Here is a 22,746-nt window from a genome sequence, read left to right as displayed (position 1 = left end):
GATTTTCCATATAAATCTTAGAATTAGCTTGTCAATTCTACAAAATAAAATAGGATTTTGATTGGCATTGTGTTGAGACTATAGATCGACTTGAGGAAAAGTGACATCTTAACAATTTTGAGTTTTCCAGTCCATGAACACAGTATATTTCTCCATTTATTTAGGGCTTTGATTTCTCTCATTAGTGTTTTGTAGTTTTCAGTATAAAGATGTTGTACACATTTTGTTAGATTTATACCTAAGTATTTCATGGTCTTTGGTGCTATTGTATTAATAAATGGTCCTTTTTCTTTAAATTTAAATTTCCAAATGTTCATTGTTAGCATAGAAATAAAACTGATTTTTACATATTGATCTTGTATCCTGAGAACTCACTGAAATAACTTATATAGCTTTTTTGTAGATTCTTTGGGATTTTCCATGCAAACAATCATGTCATCCCCAAATAGAGACAGCTTTATTTTTTCCTTTCCACTCCACATGCTCTTTTTTCTTTTCTCTTCTTGTCTTATTGCACCAGCTACCTCTTCCAGTATGATGTTGTATAGGAGTGGTAAGAGTGGATATTCCTGCCTTGTTTCCAATTTTAGGAGAAAAACATTCTCTTTTACTTTTAAATATGGTGCTAGCTGTAGATTTTTTTGTAAATGTTCTTTCTCAGGTTGAGGAAGTTCCCTTTAATTCTTAGTTTGCTGAGAAGAAAACATCATGAAAGAATGTATTTTGTCAAATTCTTTCTCTGTATCTGTTAAGATTATTACGTTTTTCTTCTCTAGTCTGTTGTTATGGTGAATTACATTGAGTTATTTTTCAGAATGGCTCTTTTAAATTGAAATAAAATTTACATTCCACAAAATTCATCATTTTAAAGTATAAAATTTAGTGGGTTCTAGTATATTCACAACGTTATGTAACCATCACCACTAATTCCAAAACATTTCCATCACCCCAGAAAGAAGCCCTGTAACTGTTAGAAGTCACTCCCAATCCACCCCCCACCATACCCTGGCAACCACTAATCTACTTTCTTTTTTTTTTTTTAATTAATTAATTAATTTATTTATGGCTGCGTTGGGTCTTCGTTGCTGTGCGCGGGTTCTCATTGCGGTGGCTTCTGTTGTTGCGGAGCACGGACTCTAGGCGCGCGGGCTTCAGTATTTTCCCAGGAGTGGAGTGGAATTGCTGGATCATGTGGTAGTTCTACTTTTAGTTTTTTTTGTTTTTGTTTGGTTTTTGGGGGGTGGTTTTGGGCTGCATTGCGTCTTCATTGCTGCGCATGGGCTTTCTCTAATTGCGGCAAGCTGGGGCTACTTTTCGTTGCGGTGCACAGGCTTCTCATTGCGGTGGCTTCTCTTGTTGCAGAGCATGGGCTTCTAGGCACACAAGCTTCAGTAGTTGTGGCGCATGGGCTCAGTAGTTGTGGCTTGCGGGCTCTAGAGCACAGGCTCAGTAGTTGTGGCCCACGGGCTTAGTTGCTCCGTGGCATGTGGGATCCTCCCAGACCAGGGCTCGAACCCGTGTCTCCTGCAATGGCAGGCAGATGCCTAACCACTGCGCCACCAGGGAAGCCCTAATCTACTTTCTGACTGTGGGTTTGTCTACTCTAGACGTTTCAGATGAATTAAATCATATAATATGTGTCCTTTTGTGACTGGCTATTTTCATGTAGCATAAATTTTTCAAGGTTTATCCATGTTGTAGCGTGTGTCAACACTTCACTCTTTTTATGGCTAAATAGTATTCCACTGTATGGATATACCCCATTTTGTTTATCTATTCATAAGTTAATGAACATTTAGGTTCTTTCTACCTTTTGACTATTATGAATAATGCTGCTATGAACATTCACGTATAAGTTTTTGTTTGAACAACTATTTTCATTCTGGAAAAGGGTATATACCTAGGAGTGAAATTTCTGAGTCATATGATAAATCTATATTTAACTTTTTGAGGAACTGTCAAATTGTGTTCCATAAGGGCTGTATTATTTTACATTCCCACCAGCAATGTATGAGGGTTCTAATTTCTCCACATCCTCACCCACATGTGTTATTTTTCATTCTTTTCTTTAAGTAGCCATTCTAATGGTATCTCTATTGTGGTTTTGACTTGTATTTCCCAAATGACGAATAAAGTTGAACATCTTTTCATGTGCTTATTGGTCATTTTTATGTCTCATCTGGAGAAATATCTATTCAAATCCTTTGCCCATTTTTACATGAGGTTGGCCTTTTATTGTTGAATTGTAAAAGTTCGTTATATATTCTAAATACTAGACCTTTATCAGATATATGATTTGTAAATAGTTTCTCCCATTCTTTTCATTTTCTTGATAGTGTCCTTTGCTGCTCAAAAGTTTTAATTTAATGAAGTCCAACTAATCTATTTTATCTTTGATTGCTTGTGCTTGTAGTGTCATATCTAAACAATCGTTGCCAAATCTAAAGTTACAAAAATTCACCTATGAATCCCTCTAAGAGACTTATAGCTTTAGTTCTTACATTTAGGTCTTTGATCTATTTTGAATTAATTTTTGCATATTGTGAGGTAAGGGTCCAAATTTATTCTTTTGCCTGTGGACATCCAGTTGACCCAGCACCTTTTTTGAAAATCAATTGACCATAGATGTATGGGTTTATTTGTGGACTCTCAGTTCTATTCCACTGGTCTATCCTTATGCTGGTACCACCCTGTCTTGATTACTGTAACTTTGTAGTAAGTTTCAAAATTGGGAAGTGTGAATCCTCCGACTTAGTTCTTCTTAGTTCTTCTTTCTCAAGATTATTTTGGCTATTCTGGGTCTCTTGCATTGTCATATGAACTTTAGAATCAGCTTGTCCATTTCTGCAACATTGTTGAACAAGCCCCGCATCATTCCTGGGATAAACCGCAATTGGTCATGATGTGCTATCCTTTTTATAGATTGCTGGATTCTGTTTGCTGATACTTTTTTGAGGATTTTAAAAAACAGCTTTTGCAGGGGTGATATTCAAAATATTGAACTCCTGGGACTTCTCAGGCACCAACCATGGGCTTAGCTGGAGTGGGTCCTAGAGGTGCCCTGAGGTTCCCTGTCTGACTTCATAGTTGCTGGATCATGGGGAAGTTCAAAGAGTATTGGGGGGAGGGGCCAGAGTGTATGGCAGGTGCAGGGGGGAAGGATGTCTCAAGGAAACAGCTATTTATTGACAGATATAGAATTATTTCAATATTTTAATAACTAATATGGCTATACTGGTTATGGACTGGTCAAATGCCAGCTTTGTGTACAGGTAGACTTGTAGAGAGCTCTGTACAGGTCAAGTGTTGTTATTTACCATTATTAGAAAAGTGAGGACACAACATTCTCAAATGCAAAGTTGGTCCCATGACTCTCCAGCTTAAAGCCCTCTGCTTTACAAAACTCTGTCACACTTGGGATCTGATGATGCCCATCCCAGAAGCCCTCAGCCCCCAGGGTGCCTCTGTTGGCACATCCATGCCCTACACACTCTGCACTCACCTGGGTGCCCTTGATTTCAGCTTTTTTCTCCCAAGCACCTGCATTCTTTTTGAATATCACCACCAGGCCGATGTGCTGATATCGAGGCGCCCCCAGAAGCAGGCTTTGCACCCGGTTCTGCAAGATGACTTCAGCAGCATAACCTGAAGATAATGAACTAAGAGGAAAACACTGCCCCCTCCAACAGGACTATCCCTTGAGCAGGGGCAGTGGGGCAGCCCCATGCTTGGGAGCTTGGCGTAATTGGACCCTGCACTATATTCTTCTTCGTTAACATAATTAAAATGAAGCTTTGAAATTTCTGTCTTTAAACCTATCCCTAGAGCTTATGAAAGATCCAAGGACATCTAAACTAGTTGAGTTATGCCATATCCTGACCCCTTCTTAAAGTAACCCTGCCCTCTCTACTTACCCAAGTAAGCATCATTCATGTCTGAATCTACCCTGGTTGTGTTGATGAAGGTGACTTTATCCTTTGACGTATGCAGAAAGGCTCCGCCAGCCCAGTCAAAGCTCCCCACAGCGCCCAACAAGGGACCATCCTGGGCAAGAAGGTAGAACAGGATTGAGAAATCTAGAGCTTCAGCGTTGTCCCTATCAAAAATCCCAATGGCATTTTTTCACCGAAATAGAACAAACAATCCTAAAATTTGTATGGAACCACAAAAGACCCCAAATAATCAAAGCAATTTTGAGAAAGAACAAAGCTGGAGGCATCGCACTTCCTGGTTTCAAACTATATTGCAAAACTATAGTTATCAAAACAGTATGGTATTGGCATAAAAACAGACATGTAGATCGATGGAACAGAACAGAGACCCCTGAAATAAACCCATGCATATATGGTAAATCAATATACAACAAAGGAGAGAATAATATACGATGGCGAAAGGACAGTCTCTTCAATAAATGGTGTTGGGAAAATTAGACAGCCACATGCAAAAGAATGAAACTGGACCGCTATCTTACACTAGTCACAAAAATCAGTTCAAAATGGATTAAAGACTTGAACATAAGACATGAAACCATAAAACTCCAAGAAGAAAACATAGGTAGTAATCTCCTTGACATTTGTCTTGGCGATGAGTTTTTAGATTTAACACCAAAAACAAAATAAGCAGTGGGACTACATCAACTAAAAAGCTTCTACATAGCAAAGGAAATCATCAACAAAATGAAAAGGTAACCTACAGAGCAGAAGAAAATATTTGCAAATCATATATCAAATAAGGGGTTAATATCCAAAATATATAAAGAACTCATACAACTCAAAAGTTTGTTTTAAAACCTGATTTTTAAATGGGCAGAGGATCCGAAAAGACATTTTTCCAAAGAAGACATACAGATGGCCAAGAGGTGCATGAAAAAAGTGCTCAACATCACTAATCATCAAGGAAATGCAAATCAAAACCACGATGAGGTATCACCTCACACCTGTTAGATGCCTGGCATCATAAGAGAAGAAATAAGTGTTGTTAAGGATGTGTAGAAAAGGGAACCCTTGTACACTGTTGGTGGAAATGTAATTGGTGAAGCCACTATGGAAAAGAGTATGGGGGTTCCTCAATACTTTAAAAATAAAACTACAGTATGATCCAGCAATTACACTTCTGGATAAATATCCAAAAGAAATGAAAACACTACCTTGAAAAGCTAGTGCAACCCCATGCAACCCCATGATCATTGCAGCATTTTTTACAATAGCCAAGACATGGAGGCAACCTATGTGTTCATGAACGGATGAACAAATAAAGAAAATGTAGTGTATATGTACACAATGGAATATTATTCAGCCATTAAAAAGAAGGAAGTCCTGCCCTTTGTGACAACATGGATGGACCTGGAGGATTATGCTGAGTGAAATAAATCGGAGAAAGTCAAACACTGCATGATCTTACTTATATGTGAAGTTAAAAATAACAGACTTATACGTACAGAGAACAGATTGGTGATTGCCAAAGGCAGCGGTGGGTGGCGTGCAAAATGGGTGAAAGTGGTCAAAAAGTACAAACTTCAAACAAAATTGAGTTATTTGTAGTGAGGTGGATGGACCTAGAGTCTGTCATACCGAGTGAAGTAAGTCAGAAAGAGAAAAACAAATACCATATGCCAACACATATATATGGAATCTAAAAAAAAAAAAAAAAAAAATGGTTATGAAGAACCTAGGGGCAGGACAGGAATAAAGACGCAGAAGTAGAGAATGGACTTGAGGACACGGGGAGAGGGAAGGGTAAGCTGGGACGAAGTGAGAGAGTGGCATGGTCATATGTACACTACCAAATGTAAAATAGATAGCTAGTGGGAAACAGCTGCATAGCACAGCGAGATCAGCTCGGTGATTTGTGACCACCTAGAGGGATGAGATAGGGAGGGTGGGAGGGACACGCAAGAGGGAGGAGATATGGGGATATATGTATATGTATGACTGATTCACTTTGTTATAAAGCAGAAACTACCACACCATTGTAGAGCAATTATACTCCAATAAAGATGTTAAAAAAAAGAAAAAGTACAAACTTCCAGTCATAAAATAAATAAATCCTGGTGGTGTAATGTACAGCATGGTGACTACAGTTAATACTGTATTGTATATTTGAAAGTTGCTAAGAGAATAAATCTTAAAGTTCTCATCACAAGAAAAAAAAATTGTGTAACTGTGTAAGGTGATGGATGTTAACTAGACTTATTGTGGTGATGAATTCGCAATGCTATATACATATATTAAATCACTATGTTGTGCACCTGAGGCTATTATCATGTTATATGTCCATTATATCTCAATTTTTTAAAAAAGAGAACAGGATTGATGAGGAAGAGAGAAGGGACCACTGCTGCCCATCAAAGAGGTGCCTCCCAACAAACACCTGTCACAGAGATGAGCCCCCAAACCTTTGAACCTCTTCTCCCTCTTCGTCTTGCCCCCAACCCCAATTGAACAAAAGACCACTTACAGAGGTGAAGACAGCACTGAAGCCTTCCTGAGACATCTCATACTCAAAGGAGCTGGTACTTCCTGTGTGCGTACCTGTGAGGAGAAGAACGTTTACATTAAAGAAAGTAGAGGAGCCTAGAACAGGGGTTGGAAACTCAGTGCTATGGTGGCCAGACAAAAGGAGGCTCAGATGGAAGTCATGTGCACCCCCCTTTTTCTTACATGTCCTCTGTTATGCTTTCCTTTTTTTATTGAAGCATAGTTAATTTACAATATTAATGTTAGTTTCAGGTGTACAGCATCGTGATTCAGTATTTTTGCAGATTATACTCCATTATAGGTTGTTACAAGATAGTGCAGGGACTTCCCTGGTGGTCCAGTGGTTAAGACTCCGCACTTCCACTGCAGGGGGTACGGGTTCGGTCCCTGGTCAGGGAACTAAGATCCCACATGCCTCATGGCGTGGCCAAAAAAATAAATGAATAAATCGGAAAAAAAAAAGGTAATGGCTACAATTTATATGCTTGTTGCTTATCTAGCCATATGCCCCTTTTAAAGGGATGGTGGCTATTTGGCTCCAACTACTTTTTGCCAAGCAGGAATATGGTCCTAAAGGTGTCTAATCTTCCAAATTTTCAAGAGAAACCATAAATCCAGACTGTATATGAACCTTCCCCCAACTTTTAAATTCTTTTATTCAACAAACACTTATTGAGCACCCTTTATGTACCAGGCATTATTCTAGGCACTGGGGATACAGCAGTGAACCAAAGAGACAAATGTTGGCAACACATCCAAATTTGGGGGAAAATACTGTGAGGGATTTGACTCCCCTACCCTCTAATTTTTCAGCCTATAGCCAAGATTGCAAAATTAGAGAGAAAAGTCTAGATCCTTCCATTTCAAAGTAATTGAGCAAGAGAGGCCAGAGTTGCTGGGAAATGGAAGAAGGGAGTTGATGCTGAGGCTCAGGGTACCAAGGGCTAGGAGGTTCTTGTTTCTACAGGGAAGTACGTGTTTTGGGATAAGGAGCTGCCTTTGGAGCTGCTCCAGGACGACAAAACCTTAGCTCACCCTCAATCGCAAAGATCTTTTCCTGAAGCTGGTTCTGAATGGTCTTCAGAGCTTCAAAGTTATTCACCTGGAACACGTGATCACCAGGCGGCTTGGATGCGATGGTATCGAGCTCTTTTACAGATTTGTCACTGAAGAAGGCATCTCCCACCTGTTACCAAAAAACAGAGGCCGAATCAGACACTTTCTGGGGGTAGCACTCTCCTCCAGCAAAGAAAACTCTGCAGGAAAAGAATCTGAAACAATATCTGTCCAAGGAAGGAATGCACCAGAAGGCCCCTGGGACAGAGCTGCCAGGTACGGTAGAGCAGGTTGTACACTCTACATTCTGTCAAGGGAGAAATTGGGGCTGAAATCCAGCCTTTGGTCCATTTGCTGTGTCATACCTCCTGGTGTGGGGCTGATCTCTCTTCAGAGGAAGGGGGCGCTTTCTACTTCATATGAAGGTGTTTCCTACTTGCCAAGCCAGAGACCCGTGATGATACCTCTTTCTATGTCATGCAAGATACTGTAGTAGTTTGAGGACACTGATGTTCCCAACCTTTTGCCCCTTCCTGTAGCCAAGACCTTTCCCCAAAGCTGTACTCTGCCCTCCTCCTCTTGGCAGAGTATTCTGTTCTGCTCATTGTCTCTGGGCTCAGCCATGTGTACTGCTTTAGCCCACGGACATTATCATATGTGATAAAAACAGAGGCTGGAAAAAGTGCTTGCAACATTTCCACTTGCTCTTTTGCTCCTCTGCCTTCACCATGAGGACACGCCCCAGCTAGCCCACTGGAGGATGAGACACAGGGAACAGAAGAGCCAAGTTACCCCGGTCGTTCCAGTCCGGCAAACAGATATCGATGGCAACCCTCAGAAATGGAGAAAGCCCAGCCAAGATCATCAGAGCTGCCAACCAACCTGCAGCTGATTACAGATGCATGAGGGAGTCCAGCTAGGACCAGAAAAATTGCCCAGCTGACCCACAGACTCACTTATTGTTTTAAGCCACTGAATGTTGGGATAGTTTGTTACATAGCATTATTGCAACAATAGTTAACTATTGTGAACATATGGGCTAGCAGAGATGAGCCTTGCCCCACTTTGATTTTATTGATGTTTGCAAATTCAAAGGAGGGTGTATCCAAGTAGAACCCTCTACAGAAGCATCAGGCCGGAGAGCCACATTTCCTACCCCAATGACGTAGCGAATGACCCCATTTCTATCCGCTTCAGGGATGACATCCTTGTAGTCCAAAGGATCGCCATACTTTTCTCCATCTGTGATGACAACCAGGATCTTAAGGGCATTCTCCCGGGCTCCACTTCTGCTGTGAAACAGTTCTCTTCTGTCCAGGGTAGAGGAAGGAAAAGTCAAATTCGAGCCGACAGAGATACGCCTGATGCTAGGGAAGGAACGTCAGCAGTTACAGTTGCAACTGTGCTCTGTCTAGGAGGCACTTGGGTTCTCCTGGGACAAACACTGAGATGTAGCTGCCCCAAGATCTGGAAGGGCAGCAGGAGAACGGGAAAGAGTGGAGGGAAAGGAAGCCTTCATTGCCATTATATACTTTGGCATAGATTGATTTTTTTTAACTGAGTATTATTCCTTCTAAATTAAAAACAAATTAATAAGCTTAATTGTGCCTTCATCAAACCTCTCCTGATGTGAGGCAATGGTTCTCCAGCGTATCCTCCTGCACTTCTGTCCCAATCCCCACCCTTGCCTCTACACAGACACACACACACACACACACACACACACACAGAGATCAGAGTGAACTTTCTAAAACAAGATATGGGTACGTCTCCCCACTGCTAAAACCTTCAATGGATCCACTGGCTTTTCAGTTGCCTTGGTGACCTGGCCTCAACTGATCTTTCTAGCCTCCCTCTAGCCTTCCCTTCCCTCCCCGCCCCCTTAATCCCACCTTTACTCACGACTTGTATGTCATGAACATACCAGGCACAGTCCCTCCTCCACATGATTACTCACCCCTCCACTGGAAATACCCTCTACCCCAGCCCTGTCTGAACAACTCCCCTCTTCCTGCAAAGCCCAATGAAAAATAAAACCTCCTTCCATCCTAAGCAAAGAGAGAAGAGCTTACACAACTTTGCGGATCCCTGTGGCTGTGTGTGTCCTCCCCAACAGCTGTATTATTGGCTTCACCAGCAATTCCGGGGAAGGGTTTCTCTTGAAATCATTGAAGGTGAAATGAGTCTGAAATTCTTCAGAGTACTGCATCAAAGAGAACTGGGAACGGGCACCTGGTATTACACTGGAGAAGGTGTCCCTCCTCCCCCTTAACCATCTCCCAGCAAGCTCTCCATAAATCTTGAAACACTCTAGTCTCCAAATTCCTCCAAATTCTGCCCTGCCCCCAGTCCTTCTGCCTCACCGGGACAGAGATCGGCCATCAGCTCCCACTTCCCAGCACTAGAACTCAGCCAGAGATGACATGTGGGTTTCATGTCCCACGCCAACCCGTATCAATTAGTCTGCCTGCTTTACAGGGGGCTGGAGGAAGGCTGAGGCCACATCCAGACAGAGCGAGAAAGCAAATCATGAAAGAAAACGATGATCAACTGGCAAGTTGGCAACATCTCTAATAGAAGCAGGACAGTAACGTGGCAGCCTGGTTGCCACGTATTTGCCAACCTTATGCAAGCTGTTCCCTAACCTACCCACTGACCCTTACCAAGGTTTTGGACTTTTGGAATTGACTCATCACAGTTGAGACAAAGTTCTTCATCCGCTGAAAGTCTGTTGGGTTGATGCTACCAGAGCCATCAATCAAAAAAGCAATGTCACTGTCTTGCTGAGGGCACCCTGGGGAAAAAGGAAAAGGAATTGATTACAAGGGACTCAGGGTTCATTTTTTGCATGCCAGCTCTCTGCTGAGCAATGAGAATGAAAGGTGAACAAGATGTAACCCATGTGCCTAGCTAAATAAAAGCATGGGACAGATTGGTATGGAAAAATATGGTTCATTCTGCTCAAGGCAGTCAGGAAAAGCAGTGCTATCAGAGCTACCTCATGAAGAATAAGAAATAATTTGCCAGAAATACAAAGGGAGAAATAAGTTACAGGAGAAAAAAGGAATAGTGCACATAAACGTATGCTGGATGTCCTCCCTCCAACCCCCCATTCTGCCCCAGCCCCAAATCCACTTTCTACGATTCTCCACTTTGCCCAGAGCTCAGCCCACATGGGACATGTCAACAGGGCTCTTTCAACCTCTGGCTTCTAGCTGTGTTTGCCCAGTAAGAAACCTCAACAGGAGACCGGAGGGAGGGAAGAGGGTGAGATCAGAGTATTTCCCTCAGCTCCCTTCCTGCAAGGCTGCTTTGGGCCAACCGTGTCCCTGAATGGATCAGTGCTCCTCTCAAGGAGGCCCACTCCCCATGACTCCCTGTCCTTCCAGATTCTGGGGACTTCTGCCTCTCCTTGTCCCATCAGCCTAGGGTGGCAACAGCTCCACTGTTTTTCACCCTGGGTTCCTGGACCATCCCTTGTAGCTCCTTTAGACCCTGCCACACCTTTATAATTAGTCCCTTTCTAAATACAGTTGACCCTTGAGCAACGCAAGGATGAGGGGCCCCCACCCTCCATGCTGTTGAAAATCCGTGTATAACTTCACAGTCTGCCCTTCGTATCCGCAATTCCATATCTGCAATTCTGCATCTGCGGATTCAACCAACCTCAGATCCGGTAGTACTGTAGCACGAATTTAGTGGGAAAAAAATCCACATATAGGTGGACCCACGCAGTTTAAACTGGCCGTTTTTCAAGGGTCCAGTGTAGAAAGGGATAGCACAAAGGATTTTTTAGGTGGTAAAAGAATTCTTTCATATCCTGTTCATGTTGCTGTTTACACAAATCTAAGCGTATCTTAAAATTAATGGAATTGTACATTACAAGGGGAAAAAAGGTCAATTTTACTGTATCATCAGTGAAAAAATGAGATAAAATTACCCAGAAAAAGTATTGGCTTTTTAAAAAATAGACAAGCAGATTCTAACATTTATATAGAAAATAAACAGGGAAGATAAGCCAGAAATTTTCTTGAAAATCTCAAAGGTACACTAAGTGAAAAGAATCAAGGTACAATCCAGTGTGTAGAGCACGCTACCTTTTGTGGCACAAAGTGAAGTATACAGACGCCTATGTCCATAAATATTGATATGTGGAGTACCTCCAGAAGAAGCCATGAGACGCTGGTAACAGTAGCTGCCTCTCAGGAAGGAAAGACAAGGCTCGGAGACCCAAGAAGGAGAGATTTTTATGGTATATACCTTAGTGCCTTTTGAACTTTGAACCGAGTGCATGTTTTATCTATTTTTAAGGAAATGAAAATGTTTTCAAAAAGAAGAGTCTGGAACGCTTAAGAGCGAAGATTGAAGAGAGAAACGTGGGGGTGGGAGCTGAAGCCACAGAATTGGATGCAGTCAGACACGAAGAGCACATGGGCTAGAACAGAAGCTGTAATCAGATGCCCTTAGGTGGGCAGGGGAGGCAGAGGAAGACAGCTTGGAGCTGGAGCTTCATAGAAGCCCTCAGTAGGGGCACAAGCAAGAGAAAGAGAAGAGAGGAGAGGAGAGATGTCTGAAGCCAAGGTGCTGGGAGAAGGAAGAGGTGATCTTCAGGTCACATTGGAAAAGTCAGAGAACATGAGGACAGAATAGAGATTTGGCCTTTAGAGGGTCACAGATGCCACTGGCAACAGCAAGGTCTATATGATGGGTGGGCAGGAGCCAGATGTCAAAGGGCGAAGGATCACAGCATGGGGGCAATGGAGACAAGGAGAGAGATCCCTTCCAAGAAGGTTGGTGATGAAGGGAAGGAGAGAGGGTAGAAGATGGAGAGGAGACCGGGGGAGGGAAGGTAATTTTCATTGCTATCAGTTTGAGTGGTTGATTGTTTTTAAGTTATGGGTAGCATGAGCAGGTTTACATTCAAAGGAAGGGACGGGATTTAGGTTCCTAGAGAGAGCAAGTGATTAAAGATGTGAACCCCAGAGTTGGTGACGCGAGAGAGCCTCAGAAGCCCAGATGGAAGAATTACTCATGGAAAGGACGGGTCTTCCTCTAAAACCAGTGAGATGCTGCCAAGAGTGGTGCCATCGAGGAAATCTGGGCAAGGAGAAGGAAGACGTAGAGGGAGTTTACACCTGGTAGCCTTGGTTTATTCTGTGAAGAAGGAGGGACGGTTATTGGTTGAGAGTGAAGTACAAAGGAGCTTGAGAAAAAAAAAAAAAAAACTGTAAAAAGAAGACATATCTGCCCTTGGTTCCAGAACCAACTTGGAAACAAGCAAAAAGATGGCCAAGCAGTTGAAGAAATTGGTGTCAGAAATCAGCTGGATATGGGACTTCCCTGGTGGCGCAGTGGCTAAGAATCCTCCTGCCAATGCAGAGAACACGGGTTCGAGCCCTGGTCCAGGAAGATCCCACATGCCACGGAGCAACTAAGCCCATGTGCCACACCTACTGAGCCCGCGTGCAACAACTACTGAAGCCTGTGCACCCTGGAACCCACGTGCCACAGATACTGAGCCTGCGTGCTTCAACAACCACAGCCCATGCTCTGCAACAAGAGAAGCCACGGCACTGAGAAGCCCGCACACTGCAACGAAGAGTAGCCCCCGCTTGCCACAACTAGAGAAAGCCCACGCGCAGCAACAAAGACCCAACACAGCCACACACACAAAAAAAGAAATCAGCTGGATTAAAAGATTCATTCACTCACTCTCTTTCAATCAACAGATGTTTGGGGAACAAGGGTAAGGAGCCACCAAGATGGTCCCCAAGATTCTCACCTCCTGATATTTAACACCCTTGCATAATTTCCTCATCTTGATTGTGAGCTGGAGTTTTTATTTATTTATTTTTACTGAAGTGTAGTTGATTGACAATATTGTGTTGGTTTCAGGTGTACAGTAAAGTGATTCAAGTATATTTTTCAGATTATTTTCCATTTTAGGTTATTACAAGATATTGAATGTTGTCCGCTGTGTTATACAGTGAATCCTTGTTGCTTATCTATTTTATGTGTAGTAGTGTATATCTGTTAATCCCAGACTCCTAATTTATCCCTCCCACTTCCCTTTCCTCTTTGGTAACCATAAATTTGTTTTCTATGTCTGTGAGTCTGCTTTGTTTTGCATATAGGTTCATTTATTATTTTTTAGATTCCACATAGAAGTAATACCATGTAATATTTGTCTTTCTCTGACTTACTTCACTTAGTGTGATATTCTCTAGGTCCATCCATGTTGCAGCAAATAACATTATTTCATTCTTTTCTGTGGTTGAGTAGTATTCCGTTGTTCCGTTGTTTCTGTTTATGTGTGTGTGTGTGTGTGTGTGTGTGTGTGTGTGTGTGTATATATATATATATATCACATCTTCTTTATCCATTCTTCTGTTGGTGGACACTTAGGTTGCTTCCATGTCTTGGCTATTATAAATAGTGCTGCTATGAACACTGGGGTCCATGTGTCTTTTTGAATTAGGGTTTTTGTCTTTTCCAGATATATGCCCAGGAGTGGGATTGCTGAATCATATGGTAGCTCTATTTTTAGTTTTTTAAGGAACCTCCATACTGTCCTCCATAGTAGCTGTACCAATTTACATTCCCACCAACAGTGTAGGAGGGTCCCCTTTTCTCTACATCCTCCCTGTGAGCTGGACTTTTTGACTCACTCCCAAAGAATACAATATGGCAGAAGTGTTCTGAGATTAGATTATAAAAGACTGTGACTTCCATCTTGGGTTCTCACTCTCTCTTGCTCTCTCACTGCCTTGTTCACTCACCCTGAGGGCAGCCAGCTGCCATGTTGTGAGCTGTTCTGTGGGGAAGCCCATGGGACAAGCAAGTGAGGGAAGCAGCCAGCCAGCAGCCAGTGTGGACTGAGGCCCTCAGTCCAACCATCTTATAAGTGAGCTTGGATGTGGATCTTCCCCTAGTCAGGCCTTCAGATGAGACCACACCCCTGGTTTGACAACTTCAAGCTCACGAGAAACCATGAGACAGAGATATCCAACTAGGCTGTGTCCAGATTCCTGATTCACAGAAACTGTAAGATAATTAATGTTTCTTGTTTTAGGCTACTAAGTTCAGGGGCAATTTGTCAAGCAGCAAGTCAACAAACTCAACAAAATCTCTGCCTACCACAGAGCCTACATCCCAGAAGAAAGGACATTTAAGAAATAAGTAAAATATGGATATATAGGTATGAAGAGGGCAAAGCAGGGCAATGTGGTAGGAAGTGATGGTGGAAATGATTAGAAGAGTCCCTCAGGGAAGGTCTCTCTGAAGAGTTAACATTTGAGCTGAGATGACAGTAATAGGTTGTCAGCTGAGATCTGGGGAAAGAGCATGCCAGGCTGAAGGAATAGTGAGTGCAAAGCCCCTGAGGCAGGGTCAGCTTGGTGTGGTTCTTGGAGAAGAAAGGCAGCTGGAGCACAGTGACTAAGGTAGAAGGGTTGGGAAAGAAGTTGGAGAGGTGGACGAGGGCCGCACCAGCTAGAGCCTCAAAGGCTACGGTCAGGCACTATGGCCAGGCTGAGTCCAGGCACTAACTCTAAGGACAATGGTTGAGACATTGTCTCACAAAGATGGGTGGTTATATCAGGACTTTCCTCAAAGCGCAAGATCCTAGCACCTCTCCAGAGCCCCTCTCTGCATTGGAACCCAGTTCCCTCACGCTTCTGCACCAAGACTTTTAAATAAACCCCCAGACTATGAGCCCCTCAGCCCAGTCCTGCCAGCCCCCTCCAGTCTCATGCTGCTCGTCTGTACCCACCTCTCAGGGCCTCTGGGAGCCGTCTGAGTTGCTGCTGTAGGTCAGATCCAAACAGGAAGCAGAAGCCGTTCGCATAGGTGTTCTCCTTGCAGATTTGCTGCCCGGTGGGGCCACAGGCCTAGGGAGCAGGGGATAGGTGGGAGGGGCTGTCCCTGCTTCCTGTCCTTTCACCCCAGCACCTCCACCCACCAACACCCCAGCCCCAGCAGTCTTAGGACCCCAATTCCTTCCCTTGGGACACTCCCATGACCCAAGGCAACTCACCAGCAGCTGGAAAGGGTTGGTGGCGAACGCCAGAGTCAGGCCCAAGGACATGTTCACAGCCTCCGGGGGGACTGAAGGGACAGATATATACATGGTCACTCTCGGGGATGGACAGGAACCTCAGCCAGGGAGACATGGAGGTCTGAGGGGTTCAAGGAGGCACGTAGGTCATGGAAAGGGACACAGAGGGGTGTCTGAGGGTGCCTGCATACAGCTCAGAGGCCAGGGAGCTGGCTCCCTGGGCCCCCATCACAGATCCCAAGACAAAGGCAATGTCTGGCAAGTCCAGCTGTGTGCAGAGGTGGAACCCTAGCCCTAGGTCCCAGCGAGGGGCAGTGACTCACCCTGCAGGGGGATGGGTTCACACTTGCCCATGCTGCAGTCGCACTGGTAGAGGCCGCCCGTCTGGTTAGCAGCCTTTATCTCCTGGGGGGCTCCAACCACCAGCCTGGGGGACAAGAGAACGCTATGACATCTGGGGAGAGAAGGAGACCGTGGAAGTTCCGCCACCCAAAATAAAAGTGGGGGAGCCAACCTCACAGGGATTCCCCAACTCCCAGAAATAGGAGGAAGATTCAGCAAAGAAAAACATGGGAATTTTTTTTAACCGCTGATTGTTTATTGTGAATATTCTCATAATCCAGTCATTTGAATTCCCAGGGGTCATTTCAGTAAATTCAAGAATTTCCAAATCCTGAAGGCCAAACAGTGAAGGTAGACAGTCTACCTTCCCAACTTGGAATCACTTCCCTGTTCAGGCAGGGATGCAATATTGCATAGAGGACAGGAATAGAGGCCTTGGAGTTTTACTGCCTGAAATTAAAATTTAGTCCCACCCTTACTTCCTGTGTGACCTTGGGCAAGTCAATTAATTACCTTATTGTGCTTCAATTTTCTCATCTCTAAAATATGGATAATAGCAGTACCTACCTCAAGGTTATTATCAGGATTAAATGAGTTAATCCATGTACAATCCAAAAGTGGGAAAATGTTTAATCTTGGAGTGAGAAGGGCCTCTCTAAGAATGACATAATACCCAGAGGTCATTTTAAAGTGAATACATTCAACTCCACAGTCATTTTAAATAAATTTCTGTATCTGATCAACTACCAAAAGCAAAGTCAGAAAACAAACGATAAACTGGGGGAGGGAGGTGAGCAACTCACACCCCAGACTACTTTCCTCAGTATAGTCAGAGCTCCCACAAACCAGTAAGGAAAAAAAAACAAACCAAGAGAAAAATGGGCAACAGATAAGAAAAAAATGTTCACAGGAAAGGAAATAAATCTCTCCTTAAAAAAGAAATGCAGGGCTTCCCTGGTGACGCAGTGGTTAAGAATCCGCCTGCCAATGCAGGAGACGTGGGTTCGAGCCCTGGTCTGGGAAGATCCCACATGCCGCGGAGCAACTAAGCCCGTGCGCCACAACTACTGAGCCTATGCTCTAGAGGCTTCGAGCCACAGCTACTGAAGCCCACGCGCCTAGAGCCCGTGCTCCACAACAAGAGAGGCCACCGCAATGAGAAGACCCCATGTGGCCATAAATTAATTAATTAATTAATTAATTTTTAAAAAAGAAATGCAATTTAAAACTAAATTGCAATACCATTTCTCACCTGTTCAATTTACAAAGATCGTAAGTTTGCTAACACTTTGGGTTGGCAAGTGGGTGGGGAAGTAGGTGTTTGCATAAACTTCTGGTGTGAGTGCAAATTGTTGCCACCCTCACAGAGAGTAATTTGGAAAAATCTATTAAAATTACATATGCACATGTACCCTTGGATCCAGCAATCCTAGTTCTAGGAATTTACTTCCAAAATATACTTGCACATGTACAAAATGCCAACATTGTTCATATAGCAAAAGTTTGGAAACAATCTCATGTCCATTAAGAAGAGATTTGGGGACTTCCCTGGTGGTCCAGTGGGTAAGACTTCGCGCTCCCAATTCAGGGGGCCCAGGTTCAATCCCTGGTAGGGGAACTAGATCCCACATGCTGCAACTAAGAGCCCACATGCTGCAACTGAAGATCCTGCATGCCGCAACTAAACATGCCGCAATGAAAATCCTGTGTGCCGCAACTGACCCAGCACAGCCTAAATAAATAAATAAATTTTAAAAAGAGATTTAAATGTAATATAAATGTAAATTACAGTACTTCCAAATAATGGAATATGATGTAAGCATTAAAAAGAACAAGTAAGCTCTTTTTTCATTTATTTGGTAAAATCAGCAAGCTCTATTAATTAAAAAAAAAAAATGCAAAGGACAGTGTAGAGCAGAGGCCAGCAAACTTTCTTCTAGAAAAATAACATTATTTCCATAAATATTATTTCTGTAAAAGTAAATATTTTAGGCTTTGCAGGCCGTAGAGTCTCTGTCCCAGCCTCTCTGTTCTGCTACTATAGCTCCAAAACTGCCCCAAAAAATAAATGACTAGAGATTATCATACTAAGTGAAGTAAGTCACACAGAGAAAAATGATGTAAATGAACTTATTTACGAAACAGAAACAGACTCACAGATTTCAAAAACAAACTTATGGTTACCAAAGGGGAAATGTGAGGAGGAGAGATAAATTAGGAGCTTGGGATTAACACACACACACTGCTATATATAAAACAGATAACCAACAAGGACCTACTGTATACCACAGGGAACTCTACTCAATTTTCTGTAATAACCTATATGGGAAAAGAATCTGAAAAAAATGAATATATGTATATGTATAACTGAATCACTTTGCTGTACATCTGAAACTAACACAACATTGTGAATCAACTATACTCCAGTAAAATTTTTTTAAGTATTGGAAAATAATAATAATAATAAATGACAAGTGGGGAGTAGGGGTAGCCAAGTGTCAATAAAATGTATTTACAAAAATAGGCAGCAGGTTGTAGTTTGAGTATAATGTGTGCTACAAATTGTGTGCAGGATGATGTGGAGGTCTGTGCACTGTAGAATCTCTCTGAAAGAATACATGAGAAACCATTCAACAGGGACCCTGCTAGGGAGGGAATTGGGAGAAGGGAGTGAGGAAGAGACTTTCTTACTATCACACTCTTTTGTATCTTTTGAATTTAGAACTCTGATAAATTAAGAAAAAAACAAATCAAGGAAATTGTGATTTTTTTTTCAGGTATGTTAAGCCTTGGAGGGAAAGTGTGTGGACAGGGAGTCCCCCTGTGGCCCTTACCGGGATCCCTCAAGCTGGACCACGCTCTGCCCGAAGCCCCTTGCATTGTTTTGGAAGATGACTGCATTTTCCGTGTCCAGGTTGAACCCGTGACATAAGGCCAAGGCTGGAGGGAGAACAAGGGGGGCGGGAGTCAGGAGGAGAGAAGGAGACAGTTAAGAAAGCAGCCTGGGGACTTCCCTGGTGGCGCAGTGGTTAAGAATCCTCCTGCCAATGCAGGGGACACGGGTTTGAGCCCTGGTCCAGGAAGATCCCACATGCTGCAGAGCAACTAAGCCCGTGGGCCACAACTACTGAGCCTGCGCTCTAGAGCCCGTGAGCCACAACTACTGAGCCCACGTGCCTAGAGCCCACGCTCCGCAACAAGAGAAGCCACCGCAATGAGAAGCCTGCGCACCACAACAAAGAGTATCCCCCGCTGGCCACAACTAGAGAAAGCTCGCAGCAACGAAGACCCAATGCAGCCAAAAATAAAATAAATAAATAAATAAATTTATTCTTTTAAAAATAAAAGAAAGCAGCCTGCTCTCCTGCCCCAAGCATCTTCCTGTTGGGATTCACCCTAACCCAGCATGGACATGGGTGTCTCCCAGGTCCCAGCCTGGAGCAGAGGTCACCACACTTTTTCTGTAACGGGCAAGATAGTAAATATTTTAGACTTTGTGGACCAAGAGGCAAATGGAATCTATTACGTACGTACCTATATAAGAAAAGAGGTAATGCATGTCTACAAATTTTTTCATGAAGGAAATTCAAAATATAATAATTGAGTACAATTTTTTTTGTAATACAAATTTACTGATGAGACAAGTGGAATTCTTTAGGAGAAATAACATTGCACGCCATTCAAAGCTAGTGTTCAAAGTGATTCAAAGTTAGTGTTCCCTGTCATGAATCGATTATAAATGTTCATCTGGGACCTATGGCTCCAGGTTGTACAAAAACACATGGTGGAGCCCTCATCTTATGCCCACAGAGGACAGTTTGCTGACTCCTGGCCTAAGAACCACCAACAGGGTGTAATGGAAGAAATTTTCACGTTTTGAGCTATGGGGGAGTCATTCTGGCTTATACATGATTTAGCTTGAATTTTATGCTAACTAAAACAGCCTGTGTGTAGCCTATCAAACATACATCGTACAACTATTCTAATAATTAAGGAAAAGCATGCATTGTCCAGAAGTAAAGAACATCCATGTTAAAAATAAAGATTAAATGCCTCCCTTCCTGGGACACCAGTGCCACTACTCCTTTGATGATAAGACTCCCAGGTGCCAAGGCCATACTGACTGGCTGTGTACATGCTGATCTGTTGCTTGTTTGCTTTGATTTTTAACCTTGAAGGAATGTATCCCTGACTTGTTTGATGTTCTTTGTTCTGACAAGATATAGAACTGTGCTGAAAACCATGCTTCTCCGGAACAGTTCCTCAGAGTTCTCTGAGAGGCTGTCTCCTGGGCTATAGTCCTCAGTTTGGCTCAAAGAAAACTCTTTTCTTGTTTATTGATTATTTCCATCAACAGGTGCATTCAGCCCCTCTCTGAGCCCCACCCTGGGTTCCCACCCCACTGATTTGCCCAACAATCAAGTTCCTAAAGACTCAAGTAATTTCCTTCCTATGCAACTTTCAAGCATTTCTTTCCCTTCTCTGGCTCTTAGTCCACAAAACACAGACACAAAGGGAAAAAACTTGAATCATTTTGATCAGTCAGTCATTCAACAAACATTTACACCTGCGTCCTTGGAAAAGAGGAGACCAATAGGAGGAGGGGAGGTGGAATCCAAGAAGATACACTCCAAGAAGAGAAGCCAAGACCTGCTGTGCACACTTAGACGTGTCATTTCACCTCTCGGGTCCCCAGTTTCCTCCTCTGTGAAGAAGGGACCAGCCAAACCCCCTTGCATAGTCCATGAATTGAGTCATTTATCCAAGCTTCTCTGCTCATCCCATCTTGGTCTAGCTCTACTCTGCTTCTTGAATCCCTTAACCTTCCCCCAACCCCCTTTGTCTCTCCCAGCCTAACTCCTAAATATTCTGTACCTTTTCTCTCCACAAACTCACAAACCCAAAAATTCCCCTCCTCCTCACTGTGAGGGCCCCCCAACTCCTGGCGCACCTGTTAGTAGAAGGACTCTGTGAGTCATAGCTGGAGAGAGCAGGAGCCGTGAGGCTGCAGGCACCACTGAGCCACTTCAAGGAAGCCACCAAAGCCAGAAAGGACTGAAAAAGGGAAGTAGGAGGCAGAAGTCTATCAGAGACTCAAAGGAAGAGGACGGAGGCTCAGTGAGCACACAGCCCTGCCAGACCTGCCCCCTCTACCCAGCCTCCCGGCCCAAACCATCAGGGCCGCTAACCCATAGGTGGCTTTTTTTGCCCACCTGCTTCTAGAAACATTATGAACAGCAAAGCACAGACTTATGACCTGGCCCCCAGAACATGTCTCCCTGAAAGCACGCTTTGCAAAATGTCCCTCCCTCCTGCCCAGGGAAGTGGGAATACCTGTCAGCCAGAGCTATCCTCCTATGTGGCCATCAGTAAGGTCAACTCAGGTACAGAGAAACCCGGTGCTTTTTTTTAATATAAATTTATTTATTTATGAATTTATTTTTGGCTGCGTTGGGTCTTCGTTGCGGCGCGCAGGCTTCTCAGTGCGATGGCTTCTCTTGTTGCGGAGCACGGGATCTAGGCGCGTAGACTTCAGTAGTTGTGGCGCATGGGCTTAGTGGGTCCGCGGTATGTGGGATCTTCCTGGGCCAGGACTCGAGCCCGTGTCCCCTGCATTGCCAGGCGGATTCTTAACCACTGCACCACAAGAGCAGTCTTCTACGCGGTGCTTTTTTTAATATTATTTTGCTTTTAAAAAAAAACAAAAAAAAACGGGGCTTCCCTGGTGGCGCAGTGGTTGAGAATCTGCCTGCCAATACAGGGAACACGGGTTCGAGCCCTGGTCTGGGAAGATCCCACATGCCGCGGAGCGACTGGGCCCGTGAGCCACAATTACTGAGCCTGCGCGTCTGGAGCCTGTGCTCCGCAACGGGAGAGGCCTGCGCACCGCGATGAAGAGTGGCCCCCGCTCGCCGCAACTAGAGAAAGCCCTTGCACAGAAACGAAGACCCAACACAGCCAAAAATAAATAAATAAATAAAGAGTGAATGGTGGGGAAAAAAAAAAAAAAAACAGCCTCAGGACTTTTCTGGTGGCTCAGTGGTTAAGAATCCGCCTGGCAATGCAGGCGACACGGGTTCGAGCCCTGGTCCAGAAAGATCCTTCATGCCGCGGAGCAACTAAGCCCGCACGCCACAACTACTGAAGCCCATGGCCTAGAGCCCGTGCTCCGCAACAAGAGAAGCCACCGCAATGAGAATCCCATGCACCACAACGAAGAGTAGCCCCCTCTCGCTGCAACCAGAGAAAGCCCGCACACAGCAACAAAGACCCAACGCAGCCACAAAAAAAAAAAAGCCTCAAACTCTTTTGCCCTGGAATTTTCACTTCCAAGAATTTATCCTAAGAAATATCTGAGAATTACAGTCAAAGATGTCTGCACAAGCTGTTTTCAAAGACACAGGAGCATATCTTCATGAAATTACATAGAACACCAAACCATACTTGTGTGTGTCTGCTAACGTGATCCACAAGCCAATCATTTTTCATTCTCTCTCCAGCATGTTTTCTCTTGCCCTTAGTTCTGCTTTCTTAATAACCAGAGCAAAGAAATGTGTGTGCTCTGAATAAAATTCCATTAAAATTCTGAACATTTTGTTTTAAAATTACCTGTTTAAAAATACGTATGTGTAGGAAAACCAAAATGTTAATAGTGGTTGTCGCTGGATCATAGGACAATGGGTCTGTTCTACTCTATTGCTGCAGAGCAAACTACTCCAAATAAAACGGCAACTATTTTTAAAATTTATTTTATTGAAGTGTAGTTGATTTACAATGTTGTGTTAGTTTCTGGTGTACAACAAAGTAATTCAGTTA

General features: G+C 43.5%; 1 protein-coding gene across 3 annotated transcripts in view; it reads right to left on the bottom strand.

Moving 5' to 3' along the window:
* ITGAM (integrin subunit alpha M) overlaps positions 1–21,629 on the bottom strand; it is a 37,836-nt gene extending 16,207 nt beyond the window's left edge. For 2 of the 3 annotated variants that reach the window (XM_082358534.1, XM_082358535.1), the window contains exons 1-12: positions 20,882–21,629; positions 18,765–18,870; positions 15,912–16,015; positions 15,568–15,638; positions 15,304–15,421; positions 10,196–10,326; positions 9,605–9,750; positions 8,689–8,842; positions 7,512–7,662; positions 6,457–6,530; positions 3,915–4,044; positions 3,503–3,645 (exon numbers count right to left, since the gene is read on the bottom strand). In XM_082358534.1, coding sequence (XP_082214660.1) covers positions 3,503–3,645; positions 3,915–4,044; positions 6,457–6,530; positions 7,512–7,662; positions 8,689–8,842; positions 9,605–9,750; positions 10,196–10,326; positions 15,304–15,421; positions 15,568–15,638; positions 15,912–16,015; positions 18,765–18,870; positions 20,882–20,909 — 1,356 coding nt within the window. In that variant the 5' untranslated portion in view covers positions 20,910–21,629. The remainder of the gene's footprint in view (positions 1–3,502; positions 3,646–3,914; positions 4,045–6,456; positions 6,531–7,511; positions 7,663–8,688; positions 8,843–9,604; positions 9,751–10,195; positions 10,327–15,303; positions 15,422–15,567; positions 15,639–15,911; positions 16,016–18,764; positions 18,871–20,881) is intronic. The other variant, XM_082358536.1, reaches the window with a different exon arrangement.
* Positions 21,630–22,746: the final 1,117 nt, after the last annotated feature.

The sequence above is a fragment of the Balaenoptera borealis genome (genome assembly GCF_965194805.1).
Source record: "Balaenoptera borealis genome assembly, chromosome: 16".
Classification (NCBI taxonomy): domain Eukaryota; kingdom Metazoa; phylum Chordata; class Mammalia; order Artiodactyla; family Balaenopteridae; genus Balaenoptera; species Balaenoptera borealis.
The sequence above is the reverse complement of the archived record's forward strand: the minus strand, read 5'-3'. Positions and strand labels throughout refer to the sequence as shown.